Source organism: Cucumis sativus, chromosome 7 (genome assembly GCF_000004075.3).
Source record: "Cucumis sativus cultivar 9930 chromosome 7, Cucumber_9930_V3, whole genome shotgun sequence".
NCBI lineage: Eukaryota > Viridiplantae > Streptophyta > Magnoliopsida > Cucurbitales > Cucurbitaceae > Cucumis > Cucumis sativus.
In genome coordinates, this window is record NC_026661.2 from 19,033,239 (window position 1) to 19,053,608 (window position 20,370).

At 29.9% G+C, this 20,370-nt stretch overlaps 2 protein-coding genes across 2 annotated transcripts; both read left to right on the forward strand.

Annotated features, from left to right (window-relative positions):
• The first annotated feature begins 1,734 nt into the window (after positions 1 to 1,734).
• Positions 1,735 to 4,872, forward strand: STS (steroid sulfatase (microsomal), isozyme S). Its single transcript, NM_001280746.1, is given in 4 exon segments — positions 1,735 to 3,326; positions 3,429 to 3,606; positions 3,694 to 4,061; positions 4,168 to 4,872. Coding segments are annotated over 4 exon segments (2,595 nt in total). The 5' UTR covers positions 1,735 to 1,841; the 3' UTR covers positions 4,732 to 4,872.
• A 6,060-nt stretch (positions 4,873 to 10,932) lies between these two features.
• Positions 10,933 to 12,054, forward strand: LOC116404983 (transcription factor UPBEAT1). The gene has a single exon (XM_031888472.1). The coding sequence runs from the start codon at positions 11,200 to 11,202 to the stop codon at positions 11,701 to 11,703; it is 504 nt and encodes a 167-aa protein (XP_031744332.1). The 5' UTR covers positions 10,933 to 11,199; the 3' UTR covers positions 11,704 to 12,054.
• The last annotated feature ends 8,316 nt before the right edge of the window (positions 12,055 to 20,370 follow it).

Consider the following 20,370-nt stretch of genomic DNA (forward strand, 5'->3'; position numbering starts at 1 on the left):
AAAAAATAGATAAATAATAAAAAAATTATTATAAACAGCGAAATGTGTTGAACATATTTAAAAAATATAACAATATAGTAAAATTTCAAAATTTATCACATAGATGAAATTATGAAATTTTGTTATATTGAAAAATGTCTCAGGCACATATTTTTATTAAAAAGTAGCTTTCAAAATTTTCCATTTTAACATTTCAACTTAAATACTGTTTTAAAGTACTTTTTTTTAATTGGTTTTATATTTTCAATAGTTAGAGAAAAAAAAGGTCTTTACTACATCAACAAGTTAACAAATATAAGATTGATAAGTTTAGGCGACACCAGTTAGAAAATAATATTAAGAAAATTTTGTCCAAACAACACTATATAATAAAAAGAAAATGACAAAAGAATTGAGCGTAATTAAAAAGAAAAAAGTGTTATCCTTTGCCCAAAGGAAAAAAACAAAATATAGTGTTAAGAGTAGGGACCAAGAAGAAGATTATACCAAATTCCAAGTTTAAAAACTCATAGAACCTAAAAAGCAACAAAAGTGAAATTTCATAGACCAAAATTCTATTGTTTACTTTTTTTGTTTTTTTTCTTGAAAGATATTTTTTTGGTTTAGGTTTTGGTTCTAAGTCTAGCTTTTATTTGGTTCTAATAAAATTCAAATACCAAAAATGAAATTGTAACATTTGAAGCTAAAGACTAAATTGCATCTTAAAACCTAATTACTAAAAATACAAACTAGAACCTTAAACTTAGTGACAAAAAAATTGTCTCCGATCCATTGAAAGTCGGCAGCAAATCACCAACCACATTTGAATCGTAGTACTTGTAAAGGGAAGAACAGATAGTCAAAGTATGAGATTTACATGGAGCTTCCTGGTTAAGACATGTAAAAGCTACTAAGATTATCCATTAAATTCGTCAATTTAGGGATTTGTGGGTCCAATAGCAAATTAAAAGAAATGTATATGTGCATAAAACAAAATTAAAGCGAAATCACCGACTAACATAACTAACTTAACCAACCCCTTATCTAATTTAATTAAAGCTCTTTATGTCTTTTGGTCAACATGACCCAATTGGACTCTATTCTACTTTTCAAAAAATAAATTCTTCCCACGAATTCCAGAACATCCGTGTATATGCAAGTGTCATAGTTATATTTGCTTGATGAACCTCAACCAAAATTCTTCAGAGCCTTTTACTTTTATATCATCAAACCTTATTCCTTGTTGGTTTCAGCTTTTGGATTTGAATAAATTCCAGTGTCCACTCAACACAATTTGTTGATTGTTTTCTCATGGTGTGTGTCATCATTTTCAGGTGGTAAATTTGGCTTCTAATTGATCAAGATAAGGTCTTTTCACTTTTTACCTATTTATACCCTTCAGTCATAAACAAACTACTACTTAAATTGATTCTCTGTCTTCAATGAGGTGAAGTTTTCTCTTTTTCCTTCCCACTTGAACTTTTCCTCCTTTAATTTTGGATAACTTCTTTGATTCTACTTTGTGCAACTGTTTGTTTGCATTCACCTATTTCATTCTGATGGTTTGCATGGTTTCTCTATAAAACCCATCAAAGGTTTCAGCTCTTTCTGCATACCATTCTTCTCTTTCCTTCTAGCTACACTAGATTACAAATACCAATTACCAACCTTCTTTTGTTCTTCTCATTACAAGTGTAGTTTTTTGTTCGAGCTTACCACCTGGCTTTGACATTGTCCCTGTATGGTCACAGGGTTGTTTGTCTTTCATTGAAATTTGTTAGAAAGCTTCCAAATTTCTGAGTGACTAGAGATTTATTTCTCCTTGTTTATCTTATTTCCAAGTTCTTTGTCAACCATCTGCCATGGCACCTCCAAATGACCCAGCTGCCTTAAACGCTTCTGTTCTGAAATCTGATGGTTTGGAAAATCTTATTGATTTTTCAGATGGGAAGATCAGTGTTAAAGGAGTTCCAGTGCTGTCCGAAGTCCCAACCAATGTCTTTTTCAGTCCTTTCTCTTCGATAAGCCAATCCTCTGATGCACCACTTCCTTTGCTCCAACGTGTGCATAGTCTGTCCTATAAGGGCGGATTTCTTGGTTTCGACCAAACACAGCCTTCTGATAGGCTGACGAATTCTTTGGGAAAATTCAAGGGTAGGGAGTTTGTGAGTGTTTTCAGGTTCAAAACATGGTGGTCGACCATGTGGGTTGGGAATTCTGGGTCGGATTTACAAATGGAAACTCAATGGGTCATGCTAAATATCCCTGAAATAAAGTCATATGTCGTTATCATTCCCATTATTGAAGGAAGTTTCAGGTCTGCCATGCATCCTGGGACTGATGGGCAAGTCTTGATTTGTGCTGAAAGTGGCTCAACTCATGTGAAAACATCGAGTTTTGATGCCATAGCCTACGTTCATGTGTCTGATAACCCCTACAGGTTAATGAAAGAGGCCTATGCTGCTGTTAGAGTCCATTTGAATACTTTTAGACTCTTGGAAGAGAAGCCTGTCACACATCTGGTGGACAAATTCGGTTGGTGCACCTGGGATGCTTTTTACTTAACAGTAGACCCTGTTGGAATTTGGAATGGGGTTAGTGATTTTGTTGAAGGTGGTATCTCGCCAAGGTTTCTCATCATTGATGATGGATGGCAAAGTATCAATTTGGATGGTGAAGACCCGACTCGTGATGCAAAAAATCTTGTTCTGGGTGGAACTCAAATGACTGCTAGGCTCTATAGATTTGATGAGTGTGAAAAGTTCAGAAAGTACAAAGGTGGATCTTTGACGGGTCCAAATGCTCCGTCGTTTGATCCAAAAAAGCCAAAGTTGTTGATCGCGAAGGCAATCGAGATTGAGCATGCTGAGAAAGAAAGAGACAAGGCCATTGGCTCAGGAGTCACTAATGTCTCTAAGTTTGAGACCAAAATTCAGAAGCTAAAGGAAGAGTTGCATGGGATTTTTGGGAAAGAAGAAGAAGAAGAAAGTAGTGCCATAAACAAAGGTTGTACAAGCTGTTCTTGCAAGGCAGATAACTCTGGAATGAAGGCCTTCACTAGGGACTTAAGAACAAAATTCAAAGGTTTGGACGATATCTTCGTTTGGCATGCTCTGGCTGGTGCTTGGGGTGGTGTAAGGCCTGGTGCTACCCATCTGAATTCCAAGATAGTTCCCTGCAAGCTCTCTCCTGGGCTCGATGGCACAATGACTGATCTTGCTGTTGTGAAGATCATCGAAGGAAGCATTGGACTCGTTCATCCTGATCAAGCTGACGACTTCTTCGATTCCATGCATTCTTATCTTTCTAAAGTTGGGATTACAGGAGTGAAAGTTGATGTGATGCACGTAAGTATCTTGAAAACAAAGCCTTTCAGTTTAATTTTTTAAACTTAGTGTGATTAATAACTGATCTATCAACTTTTTCTTCTTAATGTTTGTTCAATTCAGACTCTAGAATATGTCTCAGAAGAATATGGAGGAAGAGTTGATCTTGCAAAAGCCTATTATAAGGGTCTGACCAACTCTCTTCTTAAGAACTTCAAAGGGACTGGCCTTTTCTCTAGTATGCAACAATGCAATGATTTCTTCTACCTTGGCACAAAGCAAAACTCCATAGGAAGAGTTGGTAAGAATTTCAACTTTTTCCATTTCTTCGTTCTTCAGTCGTTTGAGTTATAAAAAAATTGACTACAACCAATATTTTGGGGTACAGGCGATGATTTTTGGTTTCAAGATCCAAATGGTGATCCCATGGGTGTTTACTGGTTACAAGGTGTCCATATGATCCACTGTGCATACAACAGCATGTGGATGGGGCAAATCATACAGCCTGATTGGGACATGTTCCAATCAGACCATCTATGTGCAAAATTCCATGCAGGATCAAGAGCCATCTGTGGAGGTCCTGTGTATGTGAGTGATTCAGTGGGCGGCCACAATTTTGATCTCATAAAGCAGCTCGTGTATCCTGATGGAACTATTCCTAGATGCCAACATTTTGCCCTCCCCACTAGAGACTGCCTCTTCAAGAACCCATTATTTGACAACAAAACTGTTCTAAAGATCTGGAACCTTAACAAGGTACTACTTCCAACTTCTATTTTTTACTAACTAAAACATCCGTTTCTTCACATCTTTCCAAAACATGACATATCATTTCATCTTCTTGGTTAAAATTTAATTGCAGTATGGAGGTGTAATTGGGACTTTCAACTGCCAAGGAGCAGGGTGGGACCCAAAAGAACAAAGAATCAAGGGACATCCCGAATGCTACAAACCAATGTCCACAACAGTGCACGTCAATGATATAGAATGGGACCAAAAACCAGAAGCAGCCCCAATGGGGAATTTCGTCGAATACATTGTGTACCTGAACCAAGCTGAACAAATTCTCCACACGACCCCAAAATCCGAACCGCTAAAAGCGACCATTCAACCATCTACATTCGAACTCTTCAACTTCATACCGCTAAGAAAGCTAGGTTCCAACATCAAATTCGCTCCCATTGGCCTGACGAACATGTTCAACTGTTCAGGAACCATTCAGCATTTGAAGTATAACGAAAATGGAGTAGAATTGAAAGTGAAAGGAGGAGGAAATTTCTTGGCTTACTCAAGTGGGTCACCGAAGAAATGCGTCTCCAATGGAATTGAAGTGGAATTTGAATGGAAATCCGATGGAAAGCTGAGTTTTGATCTTCATTGGATTGAAGAAGCTGGTGGAGTTTCTAATTTGGATATTTTCTTTTGAGAGAGAGAGAGAGAGAGAAAAAAAAATGAATATCTAAGTTGAAATTTTATTTAATTTCATGCATTTTGTTGTGTTGTGTTAAGTGACATGTGTGCTAAGGAATAGCCATGTCAATTAAATAAAAAGCTTTTATCATTATTATTATTACTATTTTTGTATTTTTCAACTTTTTATTTTGTTTTATTTGATTGAGATTTGTTTGAGGATTTGCCCTTTGAAAGAGGGAAATTATATTTTGGATTTTGTTTCTACTAAATAAATGTGTTGCAAATTTGAGACTTCATAGCCATTCTAATTTTGGTCCAAATTCTTATCTTTTAAGAAATGGTAAAAAAAAAAAAAAAAAAAAATCTAGGAAACTATTCACCTATATCTTTTTTTAAACTACTCCTAATTTTTTTACATCCATATTATCCCAACTAATGAATGTCAATAGCTATCCACTGCCCTATCAATTAATAACAAAATGAATGTTATTAATTGAATGTTTCAAATTACAATGACCAAATGAACAAGTCATAAGTCTATGATCAAAATAGTATTTAAACATAAAATTTATTTACAATAAGAAAAAATGGATGTAAAAGTTATATTTATATTTAAAAATAAACAAAACCTAAAGGTAAAAAGTCTAAAATGAACCCTTGGTGCATATATTTGAATCATTAACCTTTTTGTGTTATTTCAAAAGCATAAGTATATAAATGTCGTGATATCAAGTTGAATGTTGTGGGTTTAAGGGCTATACTTCACAAATTGTCAAAAATTAATGCTTTATTTTATTATCATCTCCACCCTCCTTGACTTGAGATTAAAAAATAGGATTTCTTAAAGCTTCCAACCAAATCAAGATTTTTCCCAAAAAAATAAATTTTGAAAAGACAAATTATTTTAATGTTGCCTTCAAAAAAAAGAAAGAAAAGAAAAGAAAATTAAAAAAAAATAAAAGTGGAGCCAATGTTTTGACTAAAAATAAAGGTGGTTGCTTTTAATCAATTGAAATCCTTTAAAATTCAACCCTAAATTTATTCATATTTATAAAATACCAAAATCAATAAAATTGACTACCCAACCGACTTAACTGACACACTTACACAAGTTATCTTCTTAACCACCAACATTTCCATAATTTATTCCTCCAAAATAATTAAAATGGCATCTCGTTTCATGTCGGGATGGGTCATCTAAAACATCACGATCTAACAATGAAGATATGTTTGAACAAACAATCATGTCCTTTTAACTCGTTATAACTATTTTCGGGTCTAATGGTTTACTATATAAAGTAGTATATCTTTTCGTATATACGGTGTGTGATCTAGACCATAAATGTAAAACATCATGTTTTAATCAAACACGTCTTTCATCTTATTACAACTATTCGGGTCAAAGTGGTGTATCCTTTAGTGTATAGGTTCATTTTAGAGTATATAGATATGTCACATCTCAATCTAACCATAGAATATATGTTTTAAACTACAATTGCTTTAATTTTTTTCTTTAAAATTTCATTATTTGACTTTTCAAATAATTACAACTATTCAAGTCAAATGAGGTAAAGAACTGTCTGACTATTTTATTAATTACATTTTGTTAAAAAGAAAAGTCTATGTATACATGTCATACTTAATATATCAAAATAAGTGGAATCCATTTGATAAATGTAGTAATAACGTATATAAATATAGTATATAAGTTTAAATTTATTAATTTAATATTGTCACACCTATATTGTAGACAATTTTGAGGGGTTGGGTTGGAATGGTTTTCCAAATTGGGCCTTAAACCCAACGGCCCAAATTCGGGGGTTGGGTTGGTTTTCGAATTGGGAGAGAGTTTTCCAGTGTGACCATGTTTACAGTACTACTCCAACTGCCCAATGATATTATGGAAAGGTAAGCATTGGATTTCAAATTGAGATTTTTTTGTGTTGTCTATAACTTTTTGGTAATTAACCAATTGGTTTTTTCTTTTTCCATTTCTATTTTTAGTTTTTAAAACACAAATATGTTTGATAGTTAATTAAAAAAAATAAACTTTTTTGGTAGTTTTTTATCTCGATTGATCTCTAATTTGATGATCATTTCTTATTGTTCTTTCCCTTTTGAGTGATTGAATATTTAGGTTATTCATAAGTCGATCGTCTGACACACATCTACAGTTACGTGTGACAATACGTAACAATGTCAAAAGTATTTTTGACTCTCAAGAGCTACAAGATGTTAATCTGGACTCAACTCAGCTACTTTCTAATCATTATATATTTACAATCAGGTCTACTAGTTTACTCAAACCATGAGATACTTACGTTTTTCTTTTGGAATGCACGCTCTCCTATATCTTTTTGCAACACTTCTATGAACTTTTTAGTATTGTCTTGAATAGTCCTCGAGCACATATAACAAATATTCATTTTAAAAAGATAATTTAAATAAAGTTAGAACAAGAGATCGAGCAACGATCATCCATTAACATGATATAACAAATTTCACATGTCTATAAAGTACAAATAAATAAATTTCCCCAAAATATTTCTTATGTACCCATTGCCACATTATTCCCATGTGATTGACCACATCATCCATCAAATAAAGTCAAGAACCCACGTGGACTTTAATTAAGCCCATGACTGTTATTAATTAGCATTTAAGTTGCAAACATTATGATAAATCCCTTTTTAATTAAATCCAATAATTTCCCAAAATAACAAATTATTTAAAAAAAAAAAAAAAGAAGTACATATGTTTGGTCAATAATATGCGATAATTATATATAATGTATATCCTATATGGTTTAGGTAAGTGGCTTCTCCAATTCATAGAACTTAATAAACTAATGGCTTCACCAATGAAATGTGAACATATGTTTTTAGATTACATGTGCTTAGATAAACACTTTTTAGTTCTTTAATTAATAATAATTAGGGAATTAATGGCTTCACCAATTAAAAGTAAGCATGTGTTTTATATAAACTTATATCACATGTGTAGATGATCTGTTTTTTTCTTTTTTTAGAACCATTTATTCTCTAATTAATTAATTGGCTACATCAATAAATACAATTAGAATTTTTGTTCTAGTTTTTGGAATGCGTGTAGAAATACTTTCTTTTCATAACGTGGGAATGTTGATGACATCTAAGTTGGCCAACAATTAAAATTTGTGTTCAATATTTGATGCACAAATTAAAGTTGAATTGATAATTGTTATAAAGAAGAGTAAGTGGGAGACTAATGCAAATAATAAGATAAAAAATGTAAGCTAACACAAATAACAACGGGATGAGTGAATCAAACAACAATTGAGTTTTACCTCCTCAATTCAACCTATACTAGAGGATTGGATCAAACACCCTCTATGACATTTTAAAACAAAATTATTGTTTTAATTCTCATTTAATACATTTAAAATTATCATTTAATATAAGCTTATCAGCAATCTATATGAATATTAGATGATTAAACATGTGTTTCTTTCCATCATAAAATCAATTGTCAATGAAATTAGTAAATAATTTGTCTTATAAAGACTACGAGATCCTTTAACTTTTCCAGTATGAAATCCCAAACCAGCCGCCTCTCATGATGCATGATGCCTCTTTGATTTCATCGTTAATTCTTGAATCATCTCTCAATTTTTCATTTTTAGATGAAAATCATGTTAAGGCTTTATAGGCTCTAATACCATATTATTAGACATATACAACATGAGATTTCATCTAAAAGCAATCGATACAACAAAATGAAATAACTCATCTATCTTATCATAAAATGTGGAATTAATTCTCGACAACGAAACTCTACCATATATATTACATTTTTCACATTAGCTTTGACATAAATTAATCATACTAAAAAAGCATGGAAATGGCCACCCTAGCTAGAATTCTTGCTTAAAAAACAGCATGCCCCATCCCTCTCTCTATCACTCCCACATACACCACAAACTAAAAATTTTAAAAAACACACATCCCATTAATTAACCTTTAAATTCTCTCTTTTCAAGTTCATTGTTGATCAAGTAATGCATGTGACCCCCTTTTAGTAGGTTCCTTTAACCCCATTTATGGCCAACTATGCCCTAATTATTATAATTATATAAATACATCCCAATTATACACACACACACATATACCCACCTAACTTTAAACTCTGGCTCAACGTTATATCATATCATTAATAACTATTCTTCATATTATTATATATATACACTCTTGAATGAATGAAGAATTAATACATGGAATTTAATCTGTATTTTTTAGGTTATGATATCTTATGGTATATATATCATCTATGGAGAGAGAAGAAAAAGAAAAAGAATAATGCATTTATCTTTGTGCTTGGAAATAAATCTTTAATATTGAAAATGTTTGATAATGAAAAAAATGGCATCCGTACAATGAATGAAGCAAACATGTCCAATCATGTACACAAAAATATGAAAAGTCTCTTCCTTAATTCCCTAAAAAGAGAAGAGAGCAAAGAAAAAGACTAATAATGTTGACTAAAAACTTGGAGATTCATGAATGTCAGAAACAAAATCCCAACACATAATATCCACATTGTCTACTTTTGTTGCCCAAAATATTGACAACTCAACCTCTCTAAAATACCTTTTTATTTTATTCATATGTGAGAAACATATAATAACTATCAATCAATTTTAGAGCTTTTAATTCTTATAATTTATGTATTGACCATTTTTTTAAAAATCTTATTTGAATGTCTAAATTAATTTACTAATTATAATAAGTTTAGAGAGATTTAATTGATAAAATTATTAAGTTTATAGTTTAGATTTAATACAAGTAATTATTGTTTTAGAGTTTAAAATGACACAACACAAAAGCTTAAAGATATAAATCAATATTTTTTTATGCATATAAAACTTTTCTAATTACTAAAAAAATTTAAAAATGTTTTTCACTTAACAAACTATAATTGAACAATTAAATGAAGTTTAGGGGTGTGGTTTATTTGTTTATTGGATGATATTAATACAAAAGCCATTTAAAAAGACAAAAAGGGTGCCTGTTTTGAACGTGGCTCTGTAATTCATGCAATGCAATATGGCAAGTTGCATGCAACCCTATAAAAGAACTCTAGCTAGAAGAAGAAATTTAATTTTGGTGACTACTTTTTATGTAAATTTTAAAATATGTTGAGATAATTTCTTAATATTTCTCTCAAATATTTCATCATATAAGAACCAATAATCACATTATGTGTTAGTGCAATATTAGATGAAAAATGTACCATCTACCTAACAATGAATTTATAAAAACGCACTCTAACTTTAATACCATATTATTGCATAAATATAAACCGACAAACTCATGAACAATAGAGTTAGTTACATATATATATATATTAAAAGAAATGTTTAATTTGGATGAGTAGTAAAGTTAATATAGATATATAGATATATATATCCATTGAACTTGGAAAGTTAGGAATAATCCAGAGTGTGATTGAATGAAGAGGATGATGGGGGGGCTGGGGGAAAGAGTATAGAGTGGTGATGCGATGAGAGAAAAGAAGAAGAATCATGTGGGTGCCATGTGCTTTGAGTTGAAACAACATGCCCTTAAAGCTAAAACCCGCCACCATTCTTAGCGTACACTTAATTCTTTCTCTTTTCCTCTCTCTTCTTCTAATCTATATATAAAAAAAAATGTGAATTATTATTCAACTTTGTTGTTTCGACACGTGGTTACATCTTCATCTTCTTAATAGCGGGGGAGTGCGTCTTCATTCTTTGAATTGTTATTATTCAATGAGAACGCTACAATCTGTCAGTTTCATGATAACTATGTAAATGTGTACTCTTCTAATAACTACTAGATATAAATTTGACAGTAAAATAAGTTGTTGGGTATTTTATATCTTAGACATGAATGGGATAATTTTGATCATTTAACGTGATTAATATTTTTTTTAACTATTTTTTATTTGTGGTTAATTATACTTTCAACTTCTCTATGATCTTTTGTGTAAATCGAATGCTATAAAATGATTTGATATCGTTGTCTCGTGTATCTAAAAGTTTTAGTTAATAGATTGTGGTAAATTTAATTTTATATTTATGAGAAATATAATGGAGTATTATGCATCCAAGAAGCTATATATTAATGTAGTTATTATATTCATTTCAAAAGTTAAATGAAATAATATATCGTTTAATGACGTGTCAAATGTTGAATAAAAGGAATAGGTATTACTAATTTTTTCCCTATCATCTTATTTCTCTCCTTCTCTTTTCTTTTTATTTTTCAATTTTCCCCCAACTTATATTCTCTTTCCTCACCAAACCCATTTCACAAATTCCCCCATATAAAACCCCTCTAGCCTCCTCTACCTTCATCATCCAAAATCTCAATCCCAAACCCCATTTTCCCCTCTCTCTCTCTCTCTCTATTTCTCTAGTTTCTTCACCACAAGTGAAAAAGAAAAGAAAACCAAAAACCAAATGGGAGTTTCCCAAGAAACCCTTTTGCAAATTCAACTCAACATGGAGGATCATCAAACAACACAAGATCGTATCATCGACATCAAAGAGATCAGGAACAACAACTCAAATGATCAATCCACGTGGAAGAAAAATTCAATGAAAGAAGAAGAAGTTCAAGAAATTAATAGCAAAGGCAAAGACGACAAAAGCACTTGTAATATTAATACAAGAAGAACAACAAGAAGAAGATCAAGAAGCAATTCATTGATATTGAAGAAGAGATCAAGAAGATCATCATCATCATCATCAAGTAGAATAGAGCAAAGGGTCAACACTTTGAGAAGCCTTGTACCAAACAATGACAACCACAACCACGACGACCAGGATGAAAGCTGTGTCGGATCATTAGAACAGCTTTTCACTCAAACAGCTGATTACATACTGTCATTACAAACAAGAGTCAGATTGATGAAGACTTTGGTTGATGTCTTGTCTGATCCTTCTTCTTCTATTGATGAGTGAGAGAATTTGAAAGGGAAAAAAAAAGTTTCATTTTATTTTTTGTTTTCATATATATATTTGTGTTTAATTTGTGTAAAACTTATATCATTATCTCTCTTCTGTAAAGATTGATATATGTGATTTTATATATATCATTCTTTTGCTTTTCTTTTCTTTTTTTGGTTCTTTTTCTCTTACCTTTTGCTTTATTGATCATTTGTCTTTGAAATGTCTCTGTAGTTTTAGAGAGAGAGATTTAACTTTGATTTTTTCTTCTTCTTTTGCTGTGTGGAAAAGATTTGACTTTTGTTTATAAGAAGTTATTTAGGGATATTGGGGTTAGCTAATTTAAGAATTTCTACTGTTTTTTTCTTCTTCTCTTCTTTTCATTTGTAATAGTATTTGTGTATTATTATTATTATTATGAATTTGTCTTCTTTAATTTATTGATATAGATAGTTTAATTGGGTTTTTTTTTTGGGGGTCCTCTAATGATTAGTTTTTTTTCTTGTGGTTATTATAAGGTTATTGGATGTATTATATCATATCCTTTGTTCAAATAATTATATAAAGGGAACTAAATTTATAATCCAACCTATAATGGGACATCCATGACTTTAAACGCAACTCAATCGTTAAAATATTATTAATTAATATTTAGAGAAAACAAATTATCGACTAACCGAATTATTAGATGAGATTTGTTAGAGTTTATTTTCTTAATGTTAGCTTGATTTTTGTTGTCAAAGTAAACATTATTCGGCCTAAGAATATATACCCTCTACTTATAAGCCACGGGTTTCGATCCTCTTGCTCTTGCGCACATGTGTTGGCTTTCTTTTTCTCGTATGATAAGTCCTAAAAAATGTTATCGCCCCATATTTTGTCCCAACGCCAAATCTAGTGGCATCTGAAATAATGTCATACTTCGATGATATTTATCGTAGAAAAAGTTTACTTTTCCCCACAATGTTAACAATTGTGATCATAAATTTTGTCGAGATAGCTAAAATTTCGTTTGGCGATTTTCAATATGTATCTTGAACATTTTAAAATGGTTTGCAAACAAAAGAAAAGTAATAAAACTAACTCTTAATATTTGAGAGATAGTTAGAAAAAAATTATATTTGGCAAATCTCTATGTGGGTATCAACTACTAAAAGCCATGTCCTAATACATTTTTAAGAATTAACGTTTTTTTTATAATAAAAAAATTATTTTACTAAATAAAAAATGCAACGTCATCTTTGGATTGACATAAAATATGTATTATCGAGCTAAAGTTAAAATAAAATAGAGATTCTTTTTTTAAAAAATAGAACAAAACGCAAAAATATTTACATCGTATATAATAATTTTGAAAAAGAAAAAAAGTTCACAAACTTAAAATAACAAAAATACCTTGCAATTAATTGACCACATGCGCGTGGAAAATCTTCTAATTATTTAATCAATTGTATAATATCGTTTAAATATTAGAACACCGATCATTTCAATTTATCACTTATTTATTTCTAGGATAGACGGTGATAGTGGTCAATCTCTATCTAAGATAAACGATTGATAATTTAGATATTTGTACATGACATTATACCAAATCTAAATAGTCGCTTGAATTTATAACTTATCTATTAGCAATAGTGGCCTATCTAGAATAGATCATTGATGGTTTAGTGAAAAAAGAAGAAGAAGAATGACACAATACATGATAATATAATGACAATAAAATATTGTCTTTATGAAAAAATGACTTCGAATATGAGAGACGACGAAGAAGGAGAAAATTTTGGAAGAGGAGATGAATAAATCTTGAAATGACAAATTTAGAATCTGTGAGTCAAATTCTTTCACAATATATAAACTGCAAATTTTCTTTATTATTTAGTATGCATTACAAAAATTCCTCGCTCTAGAGCAAGAAAGAATAATTAGACCAAAAACACCATTTTATTTTGGTATCAATATATAAAATAAAAGACAGTCTACGAGTTGATTCATTAAAATAGGACTTCTTTCTATTAAATTCTACGAATCATTAAACAATTTTTGTTTTTTTTTTTTTGACAAAATAATATTATATATTACTTTTAAATTAAGAACAATTTTTTATTTTGTTACACACCACGTAAATATTTTCAATTTCATTCCATATACATAAATTAACCAATAAAATATGTAAGGTTATTTTACAAAAGTGCACAAAACTTAGTACTATCCACCAAAATAAAGCGGAGATATGATTAAGGTATAATCGGTGTAAATCGATCTCAATGCATCCCGTAGTCAGGTAAAATCCTACGTTTTGGACCATATTATATGAAATTGGGCTTTTGGCCCAACATCTATTTCCCTCGAGTAATTGGGCTCTGTTGCAACTGACTCTTTGTATCATTATGGTTGTTTGGACCAAAATATGATCCCTTATAGAAATAACAAGGAATAGACTCTATGGTCATATTTCAATAAAATAACTATAAGTCTATTGCTATTGGTAAACTTTTAAAATATCGTTATATATGTTAATATTTTTATTTGGATTGAGATAAGAAAATTGATATTTACAAATTTATTTAATGTGAAATAATTAGAGATTTTGTATAATATTTGAAAATTATTTTAGACGAGAAAACGGCTAAAAATGCTTGTAATTTTTTTTTTTTTTGTATTTAGGTTATTGCAATCTATATAGAAGAAATTTTTTTGTCAAGTTTGTGATTAAATTGACTCAATTTGGCTATATTTAAAAATGCTTTCGTTTTGATACCATCCTAAAATGCCTTATATTAATGTCGATCTGGGATTTTAGTCGTATTAACAAATCTCCATTGAACAAAGTCCCGCATTACAATATAAGATTAATGTTATCAACTTTTTTATTTAAAAAATTAAAAATAAATTTATGTATACAATGGATTGTTTTAAAAAGAAAAAAGAAGGAAGTAATGGATGAAGATAATATATGAAAAAAAATAATAACAAACTTTTATTAGAAATAGATAGGTCCAAACATCAACCATTCATCAAAGTATTCAAATGTCAATATTTCAGATGATTATCAAACTCAAAACTCGACCATTCAAAAGAATGAATAAAGGTATGGATAAAAGTTAAATCAACTAATTTATTTGAAATTGTACTTGTAGTACTAAAATCAACATAATATAAACTACAACTTGAGTTTTTTTTATGTTAAATAAAATTGGGGTTTAGGAGTGAAGCCTTGTATTAAATTAAAAATACAATATAAAGAAAATTATAGATTGACCAATAAATCTTTCCTAAAGTTTAGATATTATATTTTAGTCTCCTACACGTTTCAATTTCAATCAATCCCAATCATATTATTTTAAAGAAGGAAAAAAAAAAGATGAAAATTTAAAGAAATTAAAAAAAAAAATCACAATCTCTAAATAAAAAAGAATTTAAATAAATTTAAAGTTATTAAAAATAGTTTTTTCGTTCTTTAGTTTTAGTTTTAATTTTAATTTTATTTTTCCATTTTAACATTTCCACTGCCCTAATAATAAATAATAAATGACGAACGAATATGGGAGAAATGGTCCGACGCTGTGGTTCAAATGTATTTAGCTGTCGACTCTTCAATAAGGTGTCGGCGCCTAACATTTTCCTAACAATTCTCCACAATTTTTTCACTTTCATTTTCATTCTTTTAGTAAGTTCAATTTTTTTCTTTCTAAGTTATTTTTCTAGTTTCTACTTTTAAAGAGTTAATGGTGAATTTCTCTTCTATTTCTCTTCTTCTTCTTCTTCTTCTTTTTCGTTTGATTAATTTATAAAAGGTTGTGCTTAATGTTAATTCGATCAAAGTATCACATTGATTTAATAAGGTGATGATTTTGAATATATAAGTGAGGACAATTATCTTCACTGGTATAAGACCCTTTGGAATATTATCATACTGAGATTTTCAAAAAAAGTTTGATGGTTTAGCATTCTTGAAGTTTCTAACTCTTAGGTGAGAATTCATGAAAATGTAGGAGTGAGGATTTGAGGTCCACATGTACATACAGATGCTAGTTGAGCTAAACTCATATTGGCAAGTGAAAAATATTCAATCGAACAAAAACAATTAATTTGATCAAACGGTCACAATAAAAGCATGTGACATCATCAGAATTGGTCAATTTACGCTATTTAATTGGTCACAAATTTAATTATTTGTATTAACGATTGTGACAATTTGTGATTGGTCTCAAAATTTTCTATTAAAGAGAGTTGTTTTACACATTATTATTACTTACACTTCATAGGTTTTATTTTAATCTATGAAATTAACAAAATTAATAAAATTAACAAAATATTTACCTTTAATAAAAAAAATCAAAGTGTAATGAACTTTTTTGTGTTAGTGTATAAATAGTTTGGTGAAAAAACTGGATTAGGTAATTATATTATATAATGACAACTCAACTAAACTTTTTAATAAACATGTAGTTGAAGATATGATTCAATGGATTGATATCACCCATTTATAGAATTGTTTCTAATAACAACAACTCATGCAGAAAAATCAAAATTACAAGAGGATTCATATGTCACACGTGGGACTCGTACCACATTTCACTATTGAAATCGACGGATGAGTGCAGTCCAACTCCTTCTCCATGAGCGGCCACCAACCGTCCGATAAGACTCAGGATCCCGATTATGACGTGGATCCGTACCTTGTTCTTAAAAGAAAAAGTTAAGAAAAATTAGATTTTCGAATATTAAAAATTCTCGTGAATGTTGCCCGTTCCATTTGTTTTGATCGCCGATTCGGTCCCACATCAGATACCTTTCGGTTCGATTCCTTTTCTGCCGTTTCAACGGAAATTTCCTCTTCCTCTTCCTTTATTCATTTTCTTTTTGTTCTCATGCCTATTTTCCGTTTGCAACTAATATTCAAATTTATCTTAAGATTAATAATACAGACTTCATCTAATTCGAATTAAAACTAGTTACTCATAAAATTACAAACGATGGAAATCACTTAATTATAGTTCATACAATTATATTAAGTTTATATCATAGATACAAGCTTTAGCTATCGATTTGTTGTTACATGTATCGTTAAAATTCAATTAATACTATAGGTTTTACATTGGCTTGTTATTGTGGCTGGTTATTCGATATATCTAGTATTATAAATTTTGTTCATATATGCTTTAAAAAATAGTATTCAAACCACGATTTGATTGTTTTTTAGTATGAATTCAAACAAAAAAAAATCCTGTTAAAGTATCTGCATCAAAAAACAAAGATTAACCTCCCCTAAACTTTGTGTTAGTTATGTATATACAATGACTTTGTATACCTTACTTTTTTATATTTTTAAAAGTTATTTTGAATTACCTATAAAGTTTCTATTGACAAGATATCTACGTATGGTCATGGTGTATATAGGGTATATTATGATATGTTTGGATTAACATATGAATTGGTCAAACAGTTATATATACTTTAAAATAAATAAAAGAAGAAAGCAGAAGGATAAATGTAGACATAAATTGAATGAACTTGAAAAGTGAAATAATGAATAATTTAAAACTTAACTTAAATTAAATTAAATGTGATGCACAATTATTTTGTTTAAATGTGTGAAATGATATGGAAAAACTGTAACCATGTGATGAACTTTAATAATAAAAAAAAAGAAAAGAAATTATATTATAAAATAAAGAAATAAAAAGAAAAGAATATTATTGGGTAGGTGAAAGGACATTATTGCTAATTGAAATTTGGCTAAGGTCGCACGAAACTTCACAATCGCACGTGGGAGTTTTTCTAGGGATTATATCCCAAAAAGCCGAAGAAAAAGGAGAATTGGATTTTTTATTTTATTATTATTATTGGGATTTTGGAATAATGTCCGAAGAGAAAGTTGCTCCAAAATAATCCCATCACCGAATATACCAATCTTCCTTCCAAAGTTTTCATAAACTTTTATTTCTTATTGAAACTTTTCAACTATATCATTTTTTTTTTGTTGTTGTAAAAATAGTAATATAAGAATAATTTTGATTAAGCAAATAGGTAAACAACCCTAATGTAACAATCTAGGTCCAAGATTCCCATGCATCCCCTACAATAAGACAAAATTATTCTTACTTTTCTTAAACACTTATTAGAGTAAAAACCGTACCCACAAACCGCACATGCATCCTAAAAAAATCATCAAGAGCTGGTTATCCAATATAGAATTATTAAAGCTAAGCATGGTTAAGTTTGAAGTTCTTATGATTGAGCTGTCGAAAAGGAAGGTGTATTTTGTTAGTATAGGTAATGATTTTTTATTATTTAAAGTCTTTCTTAACCTTACATTCATGTCCTTAGGATCCCCTCGTTCATATGTGATATTGTTTCATTCATATCCCTATTTTAAATTCAGAATGTCACACTCGAGAAAGCTAAACATATTTTTATTCGAAAAGACCGATCAAGGATCAAGAAGAAAATAAAACTTGTTCCTAATTTCAAGATTTCAAATTCTCCATAATCTAATTCATCAAACTAGATTGAAAGTTTTGAACATGCATTATAACACAAGAATGTAAATAAAAGCATAAAGCTTGAGAGATAACACACTATGAAAAATTTATTTAAATTCAAGTCATAACCTTCCAATATGAAAACTACAATCCTATTTATACGCGACGAAACAAAAAATCCTAACAAAACTTCCAACCTAACCAATATATAACAAACAATAAGAAATAAAAAAATATAAATAACATGAATAGTTAAATAAATATATGTCTGTTAATGTTAAAGGTGCTATATCAAATTTAAAACATTCAAACACTTTTTTCTTTAAACGTGAAGATATTAAAGTTAAGATTAAAACTTTCAAAATTCAAACTCATTGCACTTAGAAACCTTTTAGAACAAATAAAATAATTTAAATTATGGAGTCCTATTATTATTATTAGTGGAGCATATAAAACAAATGGATAAATTATAAAATTCAAGATTAAAATGATGGATCAGTCCTAAAGATTAAAGGAAAAGGGGAGAATTAATGAAATTGAAAAAAATAGACTATTATAGTAGCAAAAGGGTGGGAAAATTTTTGTATTTTTGTATTTTTGTATTTTTTATAATCAATGGAATGGAATAAGATAGTATATTATTTTGCTTTTAAATTAATGCTATACTTTAAATTGCATTTTAATTTAATTACCTGTTTGACAAATTTGACAAAACCAAGTTATATATATTTTTTAAAATAATAAAAACAAAGATAAATGGTATATTCATATTTTTTAAAAATGTTTTTTTATAAAAAAAAGACTTATAAATTTTGACACTTGATCTAAAAACCTTTACTTTTCAAAGTTTGCAATTACTTTCATAAACGTTTCCAAAATACAATTGAAATAGAATATTTAAAAAACTTAAACAATTATTGAGATTTGAAATGGTAGAGCAAGTGTCACACTATAGTGTACATAAGTTAGGTGGAGCAAAAAATAAAAAAATAAAACCTATTGGTTCAGTGTCATGCAATGGTCAACCCATCTAAACTCAATCCAAACTAAACCAATAAAAAAAAATATGAGTTGGGTCGGGTTGGGTTGACGGGTTAAAGAAAAAAAATGAAACCCTAGGCACACCCTTGAGCAATCTCGAACAAAATTGAAGAAAGAAGTAAAATCTCAAGGCTCATCTCAGTGTTTTTCGAGTGAGATGAATGACGAAAAGTTTCAAAGATTAACCTATTAGGCCAACATGAGCTTAACTCAACTGGCAGTATGTTCCTGTGAACCGGGTTCAAATCCTACCCCCAGCATTTATTACAATACCTTTACAAAAAATAAAAACCCCAGTCGGTTTGGATCCCATGTCATACACTATTTACACTCCATAAAATAAAACGACTCAAAAACAAAATTAATTACACTTATTTTTATATGATGTAAATATTTGTATTTTTTTTTACCATTTTTCTATATTTTTTTAGTTAAAGAAAAATACAAATTATTTTTAATAAAAGTAAAATTTAGAAAGGAAGAAGAGAAAGAAAAAGAAAAAGAAAAAGAAAAAGGTGTATATTATCCATCCAAACCGAATCTTTATCGACGTCTTTTTGCGAAGATGAATTGAATTCATCCCAAATCTATCTCCATTATAATGATTTTGATGCCTTCGAATTAAACAAAAATAACATTAATTTTAATAAATATTTGAATTTGATCTATCTTTATTTATATTTATTAAAAAAAGAGAAAGACCCAAATTGATCGTGAAAGATGTGGAGACAAACGAAGCAATCTTGGGATTGAGAAAAGCAAAAAGAAAAAAAGACTTACATTTATTATTATTACGCATGCTTACAAAACGACGCCGTATCTATGCTAGATATACCTCACGTGCGTCAAAACCCCGTTCAGACCCACCGGTTACCGGCCAAATACGACGTTGAATTAACACCTTCTCTTCTCTTCTGTCAATTCACGTTTTTGTTTTTTCCATTCCAATTGTCTGTTCCGTACAAAACTATGACCTACAATTCCCGGTCACACCTCCACCTCCCACCTCCGCCTCCACTTCCCCCAATCTCCGTTTCCCATTCAATTCATTATTATTCTCAAAACCTCATCTCCCAATTCTTCTCTCTCTATAAAATATCAATTCTTCTTCACCCTTCTCTGATTTCTCTCTAGGTTTTATATATTTCCCCTTTTG

Excerpts from the sequence above, each read along its gene's own strand:
- LOC116404983 (XM_031888472.1), top strand. The coding sequence starts at position 11,200 with ATGGGAGTTTCCCAAGAAACCCTTTTGCAAATTCAACTCAACATGGAG.